Source organism: Mirounga angustirostris, unplaced genomic scaffold (assembly GCF_029215605.1).
Source record: "Mirounga angustirostris isolate CCGP_5_RB_7025 unplaced genomic scaffold, mMirAng1.0.hap1 SCAF_1, whole genome shotgun sequence".
Classification (NCBI taxonomy): Eukaryota; Metazoa; Chordata; class Mammalia; order Carnivora; family Phocidae; genus Mirounga; species Mirounga angustirostris.
Window position 1 is genome coordinate 194,382,484 of NW_026991709.1, and position 16,668 is coordinate 194,399,151.

The window sequence follows — 16,668 nt, forward strand, 5'->3', positions numbered from 1 at the left end:
GTCTTCATTCTGCGGGCGAGGAAAACGCAGCACAGAGCTGTTAAGGAACTCACTCGCGTCAGCAAGTGGGGAGTATGGATTTGGATCCAGAGTTCGTGTGCTCTTAGACACTGTTCTGTCAGCCTCTTCCACCCCAGACACTGACAACGCTGGGGCTGGATCCGCTCCCTCCCAAAGGCGACACGATATGCTGACTAGTCCAACAGCGTTTAACAGCTTTCATGTCTTGTTTTGTCTTAAAGTCAAGCGACATTTTTCTAAGTCAAATAAATGGTAAGCACTCTCCAAATGGTAGAACTTTCCATAAAAGGTGAAAAAGAGGCTGTAGACCAAGGACAAATAAAACCAAGGTCTTTCTCCTGGAAACCTAAGAGTCAAATCAAGGCTGAATTCTTTCTGATGGGTTCTGTTCCAACAGTTTGTCTAACGCCCGAGCAACGAGGCCACTTTCCCTGAGACAGCGTGAGAGGCTCTTCTAGACACAGAAAATCTGGTTTCAAAACCATCTCTATTTTACAGATTCCCGATTCTGTCCCCCCTTCTTCTTTTTCTCAGAATTCTTTTCATGAGGTTTTGTTTTGTAGTTTTGCTTTCCCATATGTACCCAGATGTCCTAATCAGATTTGAACGTTCTCAGGTGATAACCCAGTTATCAGACCCAACAATTTGGCGTCACTCGGTAACACAAGACAAACAGGAAGGGTGTGCTCCTCTGGAGTGATTCAGCAACAGCCTTTGAGAAGTGGGCTCAGAGACTCACCTTAGGTTTAAACGCGATGACTTTCAAAACCATCTCGACGGTGAACACCCCAGTGAAGACCATGTTCAGAATGTCCATGGCATCATTAAACATCTTGGACTGCTCATAGTGCTGTGGACAAAGGCAGAGGCATGGCTCTCAGGGGCCCGGCCCAGCCAGCCTCACGAAAGGAGGCTCCCCAGCCCCCTGCTGCCTGCAGGCATCCACCCTCTGCTTGGAAATGGAGGCAGCCTCCACTGGTGTCAACGGCACATGTTTAACTCACCACAAAGCACAGGGGGGCCTTGACGAATGAGGATGATTGGAAGATGAAGGGGAAGACATCCATTTCCTCTGCTCAGGATGAAGGGAACCCACCCTTCCTCCCAGCAGGATTTCTATTCAGGGCCTTGACCCAGGCACAAGGCAGAACCCACCCAAATGTCTATGACTAAAGACCGGATTTGGTTGGGGATAAATTTGATGCCATTTAGGTCCACTTTCAATAAAAGGCAATAACATCTTGACCTCACACTTTTTCCCTACATCAGCATGGGGTCCTGCTCATTCATAAAGACTTCTTAAATTTAAAAAACATGCCAGAGAATGTATCCCTGGTGGCTTTTAGACCCATTTTCCAGACAGCACTGGGAGTTGGTTTGATTTGCTTAAGTTCTTAAAGTCAGTGTGGAAAGCGGATCTAGACCTTGGCCTTTGCTTCGGTCCTAGGGCAGGATCTACTTCACAGTATAACTGCTGGAAATGCTCGCTGTTAATACCAACTTGGCCAACTGAAGGAAGTCAATGCCTTGCCCCCAGGGTGTCAAGAAGTAGCTCTTTTGCAGGCTAAACTCTCCTCCATGACCTGGAAGATTCTCCACCACCATCCTAACCATTCTAAGAGCTCCTTAAAGACAGGAATGTGACTTATGTTTTGTTTTTCAACATTGGGTGTTTACTCTGTGATGGGCCCAGCGCCTAGGGCCTGATGTGAATTATCCAGTGCAAACCTTACCTCTGACATAGGTATGACAGATTTCCCATTTTGCCAGTGAAGAAAGCAAGGATCAGGGGATTTAAATTGCCTTGCCCAGCTGGTAAGGAGTAAAGGCAGGACTGCAATGCCCGTCTGCCCCACTCCACACAGATCAAGCTTTAGTCCTTAACTGCTCCCTGGCCTCAGGTGCCCCCAGTTAAGTGTTTGTAGAACTGAATGCTAGGCTCAGGCTCCATGGAAATGTTACCTATGGTCACACTGTAAAGGCAGTCCCTTAAAACAAAAGAGCCACCTTAAACGCCTACCGTGAGAACTGTTAGCCAGAACGGGACTCTGGCCAAACTACAGCCCAGACTCATCAGAAAATCACTCATTCTCTTGTGAGGGGGCGGCACTCCGCCCTCAGAATTTGGGGCAGGGGGCTGTGCAGAAGGCCCAGACGTGATCCCCACGGCTGTCTCCATTTTTACCTGCATGGCCAAGCAGAGTGTGTTGAGCATGATGAGGACAAACATCATGTATTCGAAAGGCGAGGAGTTCACCACGTACCAGAACTTGTACTGGTAGGGGTTTTTGGGGATGTATCTCCGCAAGGGACGTGCTTTCAAGGCGTATTCAACACACTGACGCTGCAACGGCAGAAAAGAGCAAGGAGGGGTCCTGAGCACACCCATGGGAGGAGGACACCGGTCTCGTCTGCTCTGAAGGGGCACACCCACCGCGAGAGACCGTGGATCAGGGGAAGCCGCTACAGCAACCCCCATGGGCACCACACGGCATCACCAGCCACAGGCCCCTAGCTCCGCCAGCTCATCGGATCCTCACACCAACCCGGGGGCGGGGGGGGCGGTAAGCGGAGCACCCAGCGTGCTTCCATTTTCCTTATTAAAACAGAGGTCCAGACTGGCGAGTGCCTTGCCCGAGGACCTGCCTTTCCTCTACGCCGGGGCGTTACGCCTGCAGTTCTGCCTGGGGCCACCTCGAGGAAAGGAAGCCAGGGAATGAGAGACACAGAAAGGCTCCAGAGCCCAAGGGCCTGGTTTCACTCCCTGAGACTCGATCCACACGAGACACCTCTTGGGAGCCAGATGGTATTAACCACACGTGTCTAATGGTGAACTAGCTGTGTGTCTCCCCGGGACCTTCTGAGACTCAGGAGCTTGTGGTAGTCACGATGGCCAGAGCACTGTCCTTCCCACTCTGGGGCTGAGGCTGGTCCACCCTTTGCAGGCCAGCGGAAGCTTCCAGCCCCTTCGGCTCAGCCAACGGCACCACTTGCTCCTGGACCCAGACTGACTCCCAGTCTCCTGCTTTGACCCTAGCTTCTGACTTCAGACAGGCTCCCTCTGATCAAAATCTGGCCCTGCTGTGACCTCACACACTGAGTCCAGGGACTCCCCCCCCCCACCCAACACACACCAATTCGAACCTGTTCTGGACCTCAGGAGATGACACAACGGTAGCTCAGGCTCTGCTCCCTGGCCAGCCTGGGCCTTGCCCTGACAGTCTTCTTCCGGGGGCTGGGAGGTGGGGGCAGTGGGGGCGACGAAGAGCTGCGCCAGGCTTCCCGCTGACACTGATGGGATCTGAAGGGGTGCCCTGACAACTCAAAGCAACATCTTCCTACAAGCCCAGCTGGTCCTGCCCTCACCGCCCCGGTGGGCACAGCTGCAGCCCAAGACAGACCGCCTCACCACAGCCACTTCCCCTCCGGAAGCCCAGACTGGCAGATGATCCCCACTCCTTATGTCATCATCAAACAGGGGTGCTACCGAGCCAGGGCCCAGGGGTACTCCCAGAACAGATTCTCCATCTCGCCATCTGTTAGGACAGGAAGGGGCCTCTAACAACAACTCCTGGGTGCCCTCAATCTAGAGAGAAGGGAGCAAGCCCAGAGAGGAGCAGTGCTCCTGACCCCCTCACATCCTCGTGCAATCAGAGTCAAAGGCCCCTGCTGCTCCCAGATTGGTTCGAACAAGGCAGTGGATTATGAGGGAGTGACACCAGTGCAATCTTGGACCCAGGTTTAACATTAGTAACTTTCCCTGCAGTAGGATAGGTTACTTCTTCCTAAGTCAATGGTTTTTCAAGCGGGGGACATGAGGCAATGTCCAGAGAGGTCTTTTGGTTGTCAAAACCCAGGGCAGTGCGTTGCTACTGGAATCGAGGGGGTATAGGGCAAGGGATTCTACTGAACATCCTACAAAAGCACAACAAAGAATTATCTAGCCTAAAACGTCAATAGTGCTGAGGTTGAGGAGATCATCAGACACAATCCCCCGTAAGGACTGTGGGAGGGGCAGCGGGTACTTTCTGGCCCCTGGCCACATCCCCCTGCCAAGATTCTGAGCCATCACTAGCCGGTCACACCCACAGAAGGTACCCTAAATGTTCTTTGACTTCTCATCTGCAGGGTGGGGTGGATCACAATGACAAGGTCTAGTCTGTATCTGGGAAGCTCACTCTTCCCAGCAAGGACTCAAACTGGCCGAAAGGGTGCTGTGAACAGGGCCTGAGCCCCAGGACAGCTAGCAGGTGCACGCCCTTCTCTGGGCGTAGAGGAAGCTGGCAAAAGACAAGCCACTCCTCTCTTGCTCAAGGGACAGAAGCCCAAACAGTGTGTGACTTTAACCTGATTTTTGTCCAGCTCACAGTTCTTATACTCTTTCTCTCCCTGCTCCTGAAATGTGACGATGACGAAGCCCACAAAGATGTTCATCATGAAGAAAGCCACGATGATGATGTAGATGATGAAGAAGATGGAGATCTCCACGCGGTGGTTGTAGATGGGGCCCACATTCTCTCCATTTGAGTCGATGGCTTTATACAGCAACCTGGAGAACAGAAGAATCAGGTGAGTCCTGTCCCCCACTCAGCCCAAGCAGCCCAACCTCTTCTGAGGTGGTGCCTCTTCTGACCGCCTCCGTGGGCCCTGCCTGTCAGAGCCCTCCCCGGGAGCCCACCCACGGCCCCTGGATGCACACAGGTCTCTGAGGCGCCCTCCTTGGCTGGCATTAGGCCCAGTTGGTCCAGCACCCTGAAAAGGGAACACCTGAGATGCATTTGGGGATTGATATTTTGAGAGCTGAAAAACAAAAGATTTCACGGCTATTTAACAATGCTCCTTTCTCCTGGCGGGAGAGAGGAAGGACACCACGTGTAAGACATTCGTGGAACTGAAAACTGTACATATGCCAACAAAGAGAATAAGCAAGCAACCCGGGATTTCCAAAGAACTAAGAGAGGTTCCCCAAACTGAAATATACACAGAAATTAAATATGCACCAAGCAGAACTCTCAAAAGGAGGCGGGGGGGGGGAATTACTGTAACATCCCCAAGTTAAATTTATCCCCACATTGATGTAGATTCAGCACTGCCAAGGCACCCACCCCACGGTGCACTGTGCTAGCCACTTTCCCATCCATTTAGAAAAGCAGACATTACAGTCATCCCCATCACATGGAAGCTCAGAGAGGGATCTAAGTGACCAAAGTCACACTCCTTGGGGGCAGAGCCAGGAGACGAGCCCAGTTGCTCCGAGCGCCAAGGCCCAAGTCCAGTGATTTCCCCTCGGCTGCCACCCTGGTTAACTAAAGCACACTGCTGAAAACCCAAGACTGCAGCCAGTTCCTCCCCCAGAGTGAAGGGGCTCGTTCCTGCCTCTCTGCTCCCCAGACCAATTCCCTAATGAACAAGCCCCACCCAACTATCCTCACACTGCACAGGATCTCCTGTCAGTAACTCCGACTCTCCTGTGCATCCAGAGAGTTCTGCCAGTCCCCGGAGAACCAGCCTGTCCACCTTTTGCAGTTGCTCTGGGCGTGGCAACTTGACATTGGAAGCCGTGCACGCATGCACGTTCAGGTGGCGGGAGCCGGCGTGGGCATCCGAGCACAGAGTAACAAAGGAGCAAGAGACGTTCCTTTTGTAGTCTACCTTTTCCCTTCTTCCTGGATTTTTTTTTTTTTTAAACTTTACTCATCAGAATCCTAGCCATTCTTCAGAACCCTACTCTGCACATCTCTGATGCAACAGACCCTCCTGCCTGGTCTAACTGCCTGAGACTCTGACTCGGTTTGGGCCTCAAAGGGAGGAACATGTCAAGATAAGCATTTCTTCCACAGTGCTTAACACAGCACAGTGCATCAGGCAGGTACCAAAAGCACCTCTTATGAATGAGTGAGTGAGTGGGTCAAAGACATGGCACGGTGGCAGGCATCCATGTCTGGTACACGTTTGAAAAAGGAATGAAGATGGAATGAATGAATGGATGGATGGATGGATGGATGGATGGATGGATGGATGGCTGGCTGGCTGTCTGGCTTGGGACACTCTCAAGATGTTCTCTGTACTTACGCAGGCCAGCCCTCAAACGTGGAGACCGTGAACAGCGCCATCATAGCAGAAAGGACGTTGTCGAAGTTGAAATCACTATTTTGCCAGATCCTCTCACGGACCACAGGGTTATCAACATCCCCATCCTTGTAGAGGATGAAAAGCCCCCTAGAGAGGAAAGGAAGTGTGGGTCGTCCTGGCTTGACATGCACTCGGTCACAGCTGCCCCAAGCCCACGTCCAGGCCCTACAGCTGAGCACCATGTGAGTTTGTCCTCCTCTTGCCGTGCATTTAATCTACTCTAAGGTCCCAATAATCAAGTACCTACTAGTTTAATGAGCATCCTCCAGAACAACTAGGCAGCCAGCCAGCATACACCTGATAAGAAATGAAACCTACCAAATGATCAACACCTCTCATATATAAGGGGCTCAGAGTGTACACTGAAGGATCAGAAGCTCTGGCCTGGGGAATTCTGGAAGCTCTGGGAAACAAGCCCAGGTATCCTCTTAACTGCATTTTGGTTGTCCTCAAGATCCTTCGTTCTGTACTAACAATATTCCCAGTTTTCTTTCTAAAATAATTCTGTAATTTCTGGTACACAGAATTTGTCATTGAATTTCATTTCTGGAAAGGGGCCGATGTCTTTATGTCACAGGGAAGCAGAGGCTTAGTGAGAGAAGAGAAGGGGTCTTCCGCCTGCTGCCATGCCGCTCAACAGCAGGGGGCGCACCCCGCTCCCCCCAACCTGCACGGATGGAGGCCCTGGAGGTGCACAACCAGTCACCGCACAGCCAGCATGCTCTGACTGCACCTTCTGGTGGAGAGAAAACCCAAATACACGCAAGCAGTGCAAGCATCCCGACCTCAGTGGTGCCATCCCCAAAGGATGGGGAAACACGGACTACCACACGGTCTTCCAACTCTGGGCAGTGGTTTTGTGCCTGCCTTCATGTTCTGGACAGCTTGGGATAAGAGACACAGGTGTTTCCCACCTTGTCTCTCCCCTGTCTGTTCTTGTGAAGAAAAATATGCCCAAAATGTGGCTGCCAGGAGCAGGGGGAGAAAGGTAGCCTGGAGAACCTGTCGGAAGGGGCTAGCCAGCTCCTGAATGCCAGGGAGTTGAGCTTCAGAGTTCTGGTGTGGGGAAGAATTATCCACGTGGCTGGAGGGAAGGGCTCTCTGGGGCAGTTCATAATTGTTATTCTAGGTTTTAGTGCACTCCCTCTCCCCATTTAGAACTCTATGGCAAACATCAAAAGCCATCTATCCATTCTTTTGGGGGCGACGAAGGTTTGGAACTAGACCACGGCCATGCTTGTACCACAATGTGATTGTACTAAATGCCACTGAATTGCACAGTTTAAAATGATTACTATTATGATATGTGAATGTCACTTCAAATAAAACCACCATCATCTCCCTCTATCTCTCCAGCCATGAGCTGAGCACACAAGCTTCTTGCAGTCCATGATGAAAACTTCTAAAATGTTAGCACAAACAGATCCTTGAAATTTTTCTATCTGTTCTTCCTCATTCCCCACTCTCGCGTTCAGGACACTCACCTGCACTCTTCGGGGTTACTTTTGGCTTCATCTGTACAACGATAGAACTTTCCCTACATATAAAACAGACAGGCAGTCAAATGCAGGCTCCCTGCAAAGCGATCGGCTGGGCTTCATGCCAGAAGGCACGTTCCCCGTACCTTGAACAACTGGACCCCGATGCAGGCGAACATGAACTGGAGAAGGGTGGTGACAATCATGATGTTGCCAATGGTCCGGATGGCCACGAAGACACACTGGACCACGTGCTGGGGAGAGAGGAGCCAGGGGAAGGCAGAGGAGGTTTACCTGCCTCTGTGGTTTCAGCCTCTGGATGACCTAACACCGGCCAAGATTTTCTCATGTTTATGTGCATTTTTATATGATTTTCCAAATTTGCATTCCCTTGCACTTGTTTTTCAGGTAGTTATCTATGGGGAGCTACCCCTGGTGCATCATGGTCACCCGGGAGAAGCACCCCTGTGGACCAGCCCCTCCCTGGTCTCTTCATAAGTGGCTTAGTCCAAAGAAACGCTAGGGGGTGCAGCACTGCCTGGCCCACATGGACCCTGGCCCCCCATAAACGGACTCAGGAAAATGCAAAACCTCAGACCTTTTATATGACCTGTATGAGAAGAGATTTAAAGACCAAAATAAACCCAAGGAAATATTATTAATAATTTTTAGAAGTGATAAACAGTAATCACGTTAAGAAAAATAAATTAACAAAGATAAAGAAAATCATTTGTAAAATGCTTTCAGCACTTGCCAGAGGCAGTGTTGCTGGTTAGAAATGTCCTTTCCAAACATATAACAATGTAAAACCCATCAAGCCTCAGCCCAGCTCTGGCCCCCAACCAAAGTAGCCTGGACCAGAGGGCAGAATCCCAAACCTTAAGTCCTTTCGCTCTGTTGATCGCCCTGAGCGGCCGCAGGACCCTTAAGACCCTCAGAATCTTCACAACGGAGATGGCACTGGATCTAAGGAAAGAGCACAGAACGAAGGCAGAGTGTATTACAGTCAAATAAAATACTCTGAAATTATTTCAGGCGGTCTTCACTGCAGGACCACTGCCTGTGTGGAGCTGAGCTCACCTCCTGCTGTGAGAGAGAGAGAGAGAGAGACACACACACACACACACACACACACACGTCGGGTCTTTCCCCGTTCTATGCACACTCCAGAGCCCTTCCTGGGCCAGGCCCACGGGCACTCACAGAGGCCCTGACTTGGGTACCCAGTTAATGCAGCAGAGGCATGAGTTAGGAATTCGCTTTGTTCTTTTCACTTGATGTAAACGCTAGGTAATACTTGGCTTTTAGGCTGCGATTTTGTTTGGGGTGGGGTTTGCTTTCTAAGCGGGGAGACCTGCTCTGAGTGGGGCTTCTCCAGCCTCGGAGGAGTTTGCTGTTGGGTGGGAGAGATGCAATCACCACCTGTGTGGGGGAATGGACAATGGAGGGGGTGCAGGACGACAGGCTGCCAGGAGAGCACATCCCAGGGGAGCCTGGGAGGTGGCAGCCTAGTGAGTCCCGGGGGGAGGGGCAGGTTAGCTAGCCTAAGGGGGAAGGGGTTCCGGGCAGAGGGAGCAGCACTAGGAAGGAGAATGCAGCTTACCGGCCCCACAGGTGGGCCAGCACACAGGCAAGGGCTGCAGGGGGAGAGGGCCAGCGCAGCCGGGAATTTATGGAAGCTGCAAAGATGCTCTGAGAATGTCCCCTCCAGCTGTAACTCCTGGCTCCCTCTCTCCGGGCAGTGGTGGCAGATAAGGACTAACACAGAGGGCTGTCTCAGGCAGGGGTCCTTGGTCTTCTGAGGGGGAGGCAGCCTGTCCATGGAACTTGAGCTCAGAGGTCGTAGGTGAGCACGTGTTCTCACATGGGGTACTGATGGCCAGCACCTGAGCGCACGTGCTTGTAAGTCAGCTGGGAAGCAAGGCCACTGCGGGATGCTCCCACTGGAGCCTCTGCCCCGGGCCCCCGGGTAGAGCCAGCAGGCACCGTGTCGCTGGGGCATCCCTAGGGCCCTAACTTATGGCCTCCACCGCCTCCTAGCTGAAAATTGTAGAAGCCGGGAGGAAGCGGTCATGGCAGCTGAGATATCCTGGAGATCGAGGGAAGTAGCCTTCAATAGCCAAGCTGAAAGGGTCCTCGGAGCCCAACCCCCGCCACCAACCCTGAATGAGGATTGAGATCCTGGACGAATCCGAACTAGAACCTGGCTTCCTTCTCTCCCAGTCAAGACTTCTCTGTTGAGAGTCAGTATCACAGAGAGTAATAAGCCCAATCTGGCAGGAGGCATGGAGAGGAGAAACAGGAGAAAGTGTGAACTGTCCCAATGCTTTCCAGCGCGTTGGTGGTATAGTGGTGAGCATAGCTGCCTTCCAATGCTTTCCAGCATGTGCACAAATCAAGGTTTCCCAGATAATTAAATGTAATTGTCAAAATGATGCCTAGCCTTTATGAATTATGTTAAAATTCCTCACATTAACCATCCTGCCCAACAGTCTTGTGACCACACGCCCACACCCACCCCAGAATACTTACTGGATCCCAAATGATACCAGGGACACCCCGACAACCAGCATATCCAGCAGATTGAAGTAGTTCCTGCAGAAAGCCCCTTTGTGGAGGAAAGCTCCAAAAGTCGCCATCTATAAACAGAATCATGAGTGATTTACAGATATTTTTTTCTCTCAGAAGAAAAGAAACCTGGGCTCTGTACAAAACCTTGAGGAAAGTATGACTTTACTAACAAGCATGCATTAGGAAGCCAGAAATGTATACCAACAGGGCTGAGCCGAATATTCGTTCAAAAATGGAAAAGGGGCAGCTGATTTCAGATACATTTTAGAAGAAGAGACCAGTCTAGACTCCGTACCAGCAATGACAAACTGCGTGTAGGAATCCAGCATGGGCAGGTCCAAAGAGCCTGTCCCAGAAGGGTCCACATGGGCCCACTCATCAGGATATCATCACTGCCCAGATAACTCGGCTGCCCACAACACGCTGGCTCTGGTCCCCAGGAGCCCAGGAGAGCCTCTGTCTCCCCAGTGGGCCTTCCCAGTGGGATTAGTGAAAGCACTGGAGCCCAGTGCTCCCAGGCTCTGTTCAGAGAGACCAGGTAGCACCCTGTCTGCTGCCGATGGTCCTCAGAGAGACACCCAGTTTAAACGGTGCCTCCAGGTCCAGTGAATCCAGCCTGTGCAAGGGGTGGCCAGGAAGCCAGCACAGGCCTCTCCCCTGGGCAGTCTCCCTGCCCTGGAGTCCCATGCCACATGCACCCAGAGCCCGCACCATGGGTGCTCCAAAGAGGTGCCTACCGGCAATGCAAAAGGACTTTAGTGAGGAAATTCCCAGAGTAAAAACAGTGAAGTATATCAAGTTCACTGTGAATTTAAAAAAAAAAAAGTGCAGAAGGCTCAGGTGAGTCCAGGACAGAGGGCCGGAGTCGGGAAACTGTTACACCGAACCATATGAAATCGCCAACACACTGCCGTTCTTGACCAAAAAAAAAAAAAAAAAAAAGGCAATTCCGTACAATTCAACCGAATCATCATAGAGCCTCCCCAGCCTTCCCACGGCCAGCAGGAACCGCTGCTTCTGATGCTAGATGCTTCTTGGCGAGTCTGTGTTTGCTGAATCCTTCTGGTTTTAAGCTTGTTTTCCACCCTCTAACACGTTCTTTAGAATGAAGAATAACTTGGAAGATTTAAGTCACTGAGGTAAATATCCAGAAATTTAAAAGCAGTAGTTGTTTTTAATTTCTTCTAAATAATTCTGTATCTCATTTGCCCCAAAGTCCAAGAATAACTACATTCATTTAACCACTAAAAAATGTGGGAAGTAAAATAAAACCTCGATGAACCAGGTTAACAGACTAAGTGGAGCGTGTCCCCCATTCAGTTTGAGGAGAAGGCAAATTACAAAAAAAGGGCAGCTCGGGATCAAGTAGAGGTCGGGTGAGTGTCCTTGACCCCCAAGCCCTGTGCGTTATGTGTCTGTGCTCCTCACCGTGGTGACGTTGCTAGAATCACTAACCTGGCAGGGTTCTCACTGAGAACTGTCAGCCAGTTGATGGTTTAAAGGCGGGAAAGTGAATGTGAATTTTTAGATTTTTAACAAAGTTTTAAGTGGAGGTTGGTTGGTTTTGCACTGATGTTTTCACTAAACAACAACAAAAAAAGAAAGTAACTCTAAGTACCCCATTCCCTGGCAAAGTTCAGCGAGGTTTTATTTTATAAAAGATTTTGCAAAGAGCCCAAGTTCCACAGGAGTCTAACATAAAATACATTTTTTCCCCCTGAGATGCACACATAAAAACTCAAAATGGTTGGTTTAAAGACAATTGTGGTGAAAATCTCACAGCTTGTCTCCCCACGAGGAGACGATTGCTCCGACATTTGTCACGGGTCACGCTATCCCGGTACGGCAATGACCCATGACACTTAGCAAGTGGAGGGGGGCGGTGTCCTCAGCTGCCTGCTGCAGGTCTCCAAACTTCTGAGTGCATAGGGAATGAGCTCGCCCCAGGGGCCATCACACTCAGTCCACAAACCACATGCAGCAATGGCAAGTGTGAGCTCATGCATGGGCGGTACATTTAGGGCGCCCCGTCCAAAGGGTGTTCCTTCTGTTTGCATAAATGTAAGCCCATCCATTAAAACAGATATAAAATATCTTAACACAAAAAGACCCGGGTTATCTTGCAAATCCCATTGCAAGAAAATAGTGTGTTACTATTTCAGGCCACTGAAAACAATTCAGTCAAAGAAACGAAAGGAGATACATTCCCTTCATAGGATAAATGCTTCTCCTCTGACTTTGAAGTCAGGAAAGGTGGAAGAAGGTTCACACAGAGTGATGTATCTGTTATCAGATGACAAATTTCAGAGGATATATTTAGGAAGGAGCAAAATAATTTCCAGTCATTATGATGAAGCCAAAGTAGCTCCTACATGCATTGAAAGGTTAAAAAGAAACAGCAAAAACAAGTTGAATGGTTACAGGGAAAAAAAAAAAAAAGGTCCTTTGGTTTAAAAAAAAAAAAAAAAAGTGTAGCTTGATCACAGAAGACAAAAAATAAAAATAGTCAAAAGCACTTCACGCTTCTTGGCCACGTGTCCCCCAGGAGCAGGCCCCTTAGACACACGGCCGTGGAACCTGTTACCTTCAAAACGATCTCAAAGGCAAAAGTGCCAGTGAAGACATAATCTGCATAACCTAGCATCTGGAAGGTAAACAAAGAATTGCAACTATTATTGCTACAGCTGCTTTAGAGTAGGTGAGGATCAATGAAAAAGCCATTACCTTTAACAGGATTTCAACAGTAAAGATGGCTGTGAAAGCATAGTCAAAGTAACCCAGTATCTGCAAGGTACAACATGGTGGACATGAGACACAGGCATCCGGACAAATTCTGACAGCTGCACGCCCACGGGCAGAACCCCCGCATGCAGTCAGACCCCCATCCTCCCGAGACAGGCCCACCGCTCTGGGGGTAGGTGCGCCCCCCCGGCCGGTTACGGTTCAGCTTTGTGACCAACGAAGAGCATCTGGGGACGCTCACCTCCTTCAACCACTCATGCAGACTCTCTTCCCTGTCTGGTGTCACGGACGGACAAAGGCTCATTTCTACAAGTGCTTTATTAACACAACCTTTGCTCATCAGAGCACAACACTGACAAACTGGCGATACCAGATAAACTGGAGTGTTATACACTATCTTGGATTTTTAACTGCCTTTTTGGCTGAATGGGATAGGGCGTCATCTAGCTGGGCTTCGGACTGGTGGGGAAATGTAAATGAAGGTGTGAGTGGCATCCAGTGGGGGCCAGAAGCTTCCACGTGCCCCCTCCAATTCCAGCCCATGTCATCCGAGAGTCACAATGCCCTTCCTTCACTGAGGTGCAGGGCTGGTAAGTCCTCAGGAAAGAGTTTGACTTTACAAGTAAACTTGTACTTTTGCTTTACAAGTAACTTGGAAAGAAAACTCTTGGCCTCTGCTCTTTTCTAACACGGCTCTCTCCCGGCACTGGGTTTGTGTTTGGTTTTTACCCAGCTGGGCCCAAGCAAAGAACAGATTGACCTGGCCTTTGAATTATCAGTCCAGCTTACTTTATCAGATTTCCTGAAAATACCATCTACTCTCCAACCGAGTCCTGCTCAGGGAACCCTTCTGGGCACCCTGCTTCTTCTCAGAGCCATGGGGGTGGGCAGGTGGGTAGGGCAGGGGGGGCGCTAGTGGCAAGAGTCTGACTGCTCGACTGAGGCCACTCACAGGGAACCCTGTGCCACAAAGATGGTAGCCAAGGCTCTGCTACTTGCAGAGGCCATCTCGGCTGCCATCCTCTTGGCTGCTGCTCTTCTTCACAGCCATGCCCTACAGCTTTGAAAGCACTGAAGAGATCAGAGCCAAGGGGACCATGGAGACCCCCCAGACCAACTGCCTTCAGGTAACAGATGAGGATGCCAGGGAAGGGTTGGGCGGAGTGAGGTCTGTGGAATGCTAGTCGAGAACCCCGGGTCCTGTGACTCAAGTCTGGGATGCAGCCCAGGGGAGTCCTTGATTGCTCCACCACAGTAAGGGCAGGGCCCCTGCTGCAAAGGCCAACTGTCTTCAGCTGAAGTTCTCCGGAGGGTATTCATTGCCCCAACCATTTCTGTTTTGAGATTTCTAGATTTTGCTGGACACCTTTTGTATATTTATGTTTCTAGACAGGCAGTGAAAGCACACAGCAAGCCCCTGCCCCTTCCTCCATCCCAGGTCACAGCAGGACCGTTCACGTAGAAAGCACCCACGTAGCCAAGACAGACACTGTCGCCCACACACCAGCAATCCAACTTGGTGCTGGAGGTCGGAGCTCCTAGGTTCAAGCTGTTCTTTCCTTATTCAGCCCTCTTTCACTAATAACTCAGCTAAGCTTATAACAACAACAATGAAAGCACTGCATGAGTCCACTTACATGGGGGCATCTAAAGTAGCCAAACCCTTAGACAGAAAGGAGAACGGAGGCTGCCGGGGGCTGGGGGAGGGAGAAATGGGGAGATGTTCAACGGGGGTAAAGTTTCAGTCAGGCACGATGAGTAACTTCTGGAGACCAGCTCTACAACACACTACCTACCGTTAAGAACGCTAACTCATACACTTAATTTATCAAGAGAGCAGATCTCATGTTAAGCATTCTTTTTTTTTTTTTTAAAGATTTTATTTATTTATTTTAGAGAGAGAATGAGAGACAGAGAGCACGAGAGGGAAGAGGGTCAGAGGGAGAGGCAGACTCCCTGCCGAGCAGGGAGCCCGATGCGGGACTCGATCCCGGGACTCCAGGATCATGACCTGAGCCGAAGGCAGTCGCTTAACCAACTGAGCCACCCAGGCGCCCTCATGTTAAGCATTCTTACCACAATAAACACTATATAGTATTTTGCAAGCAATATATGTACACATATGTACATCTGTTTAAAAAGAACAATAACATTCTTGGAAAAAGGGCAGGGAAATAAGCTCACGGGGAAGTAATTACAATAAAAAATAAGAACACGAGGCCCCCTGTAAGTTAACTCCTTGTCAGTCTGTGTTCTAGACTAGCTCCTGACCTACTCTGTCAATAATGGTATTTTTTTCCAAACAGCTTCTTCCTCTTGTGCTTCATTTCTATGATGGAGCTCAAGGACACCGACATCTCCGTTCCATCTGAACATTGAGATAGAGACAGTCTCAGCGTCTCTAGCACAAGCCCTGATCTGTGAGTGCGGATTTGGACGGGTGCAGGGCCTTCGTCTTTGCATCAACACCAACATGTGCCCTAGGAGGGAAGTTCTTTTAAAATCTGCAAATCAGAGTGCCCATATTTTATCAGTCTGATAGACTGGGGTTGCTGGGCTGCAAACCGACAGCCCTGGAAATGAAAAGATACAGCACAAGGCTTGATGGTCACAACCAAAATCCTGGGACACCGATCTGGGGATCTGTTTTAATCCTCAAATCTCTAAAAATCTGATGACCGCAGAGAGGTACGAACCAGGCAAGGCAGGAATGCCGATGGCCTCGCATACCTGGGGGCCTCCCTCTCCTGGGTTTCCCGATAACCACCTGAAACTGCACTACGGTATCGAGGCCAAAGCAGTCAACAGACTATGGGGCTTCTGAAGCTGTGTCACCTTTGGATTGTTCTCACTCTCTGCATTGTTCTCAGTGCTGAATGAGCTGAACTGTTAAGATGGGACAGCTCAGGCAAGAACTATTTTGGGTACAATTTCTGAGCAGCACAGATGCCGCAGAAGGGTGCTCTCCTCCCTAAAGGACAAAACTGATAACAGAAAACTGCTGACTTGTTTTCTTTGTAAAACCGCCTCCTGGCCCCACCAAAACACAGTTCTTCCTCTCCACTGCACCACGGGGTTCCACACGCCATCGCCCCCCCCAACTTGTGTTTCCCCCCGTGATGAGACCAAGTGGCTCTGTGAATTTCAGCCCGCGTCAGCTAGACATCTTCCTACCAACCCTAAATATGAGCTTCTGGGCACGAGACATACCTGGTTCCATTTCTACTTTCTCTCCTGCTGGATGCGGGCAGCAGTCTCAAGATAGGTGTGGACATGAATTTGACCAGGGAGGGGAACAGAGGGACGAAAATGTTGGCAGCAAGGAACAAAGAGAAGGAGAAGCGGGGCTCCTGAATGCACTATAAGTTACTGCAGAGTATTTGAAAGGAAGTGTCATGGACAGGATTCAAACCAGGTTTGTCCTGCTAAGACAAAACCCCCCTGGCACACACGTCCCGAAATACCAGATGCCTCCAGGTGAACGAGAAGAGGCCGCCTCTAGCCTTTAGCCCTGAGTGATGGCCCCTGCCAGAGAGACCAGTGCTCCTCCCAGCCAAAGACCCGCCCGCCCGTCCCTGCCCCGTGGCTTACAGTGTTCCGGAAGGAGTGGCTGCGGATGGGGTCCTCGGCGGCAAGGGCGGCGCTGCTCAGCATGATGAAGACGAGGATGAGGTTGGTGAAGATGTGGTGGTTGATGAGCTTGTGGCAGCCCACGCGGATCCTG

At 50.4% G+C, this 16,668-nt stretch overlaps 1 protein-coding gene across 1 annotated transcript in view; it reads right to left on the minus strand.

The window, feature by feature from the left end:
• CACNA1D (calcium voltage-gated channel subunit alpha1 D) overlaps positions 1–16,668 on the minus strand; it is a 295,614-nt gene that overhangs the window by 55,567 nt on the left and 223,379 nt on the right. The window contains exons 20-29 of the mRNA XM_045862169.3: positions 16,536–16,665; positions 12,927–12,986; positions 10,164–10,270; positions 8,510–8,597; positions 7,778–7,885; positions 7,638–7,690; positions 6,094–6,240; positions 4,369–4,570; positions 2,207–2,365; positions 761–871 (exon numbers count right to left, since the gene is read on the minus strand). Of these exons, the coding sequence (XP_045718125.1) occupies positions 761–871; positions 2,207–2,365; positions 4,369–4,570; positions 6,094–6,240; positions 7,638–7,690; positions 7,778–7,885; positions 8,510–8,597; positions 10,164–10,270; positions 12,927–12,986; positions 16,536–16,665 (1,165 nt within the window). The remainder of the gene's footprint in view (positions 1–760; positions 872–2,206; positions 2,366–4,368; positions 4,571–6,093; positions 6,241–7,637; positions 7,691–7,777; positions 7,886–8,509; positions 8,598–10,163; positions 10,271–12,926; positions 12,987–16,535; positions 16,666–16,668) is intronic.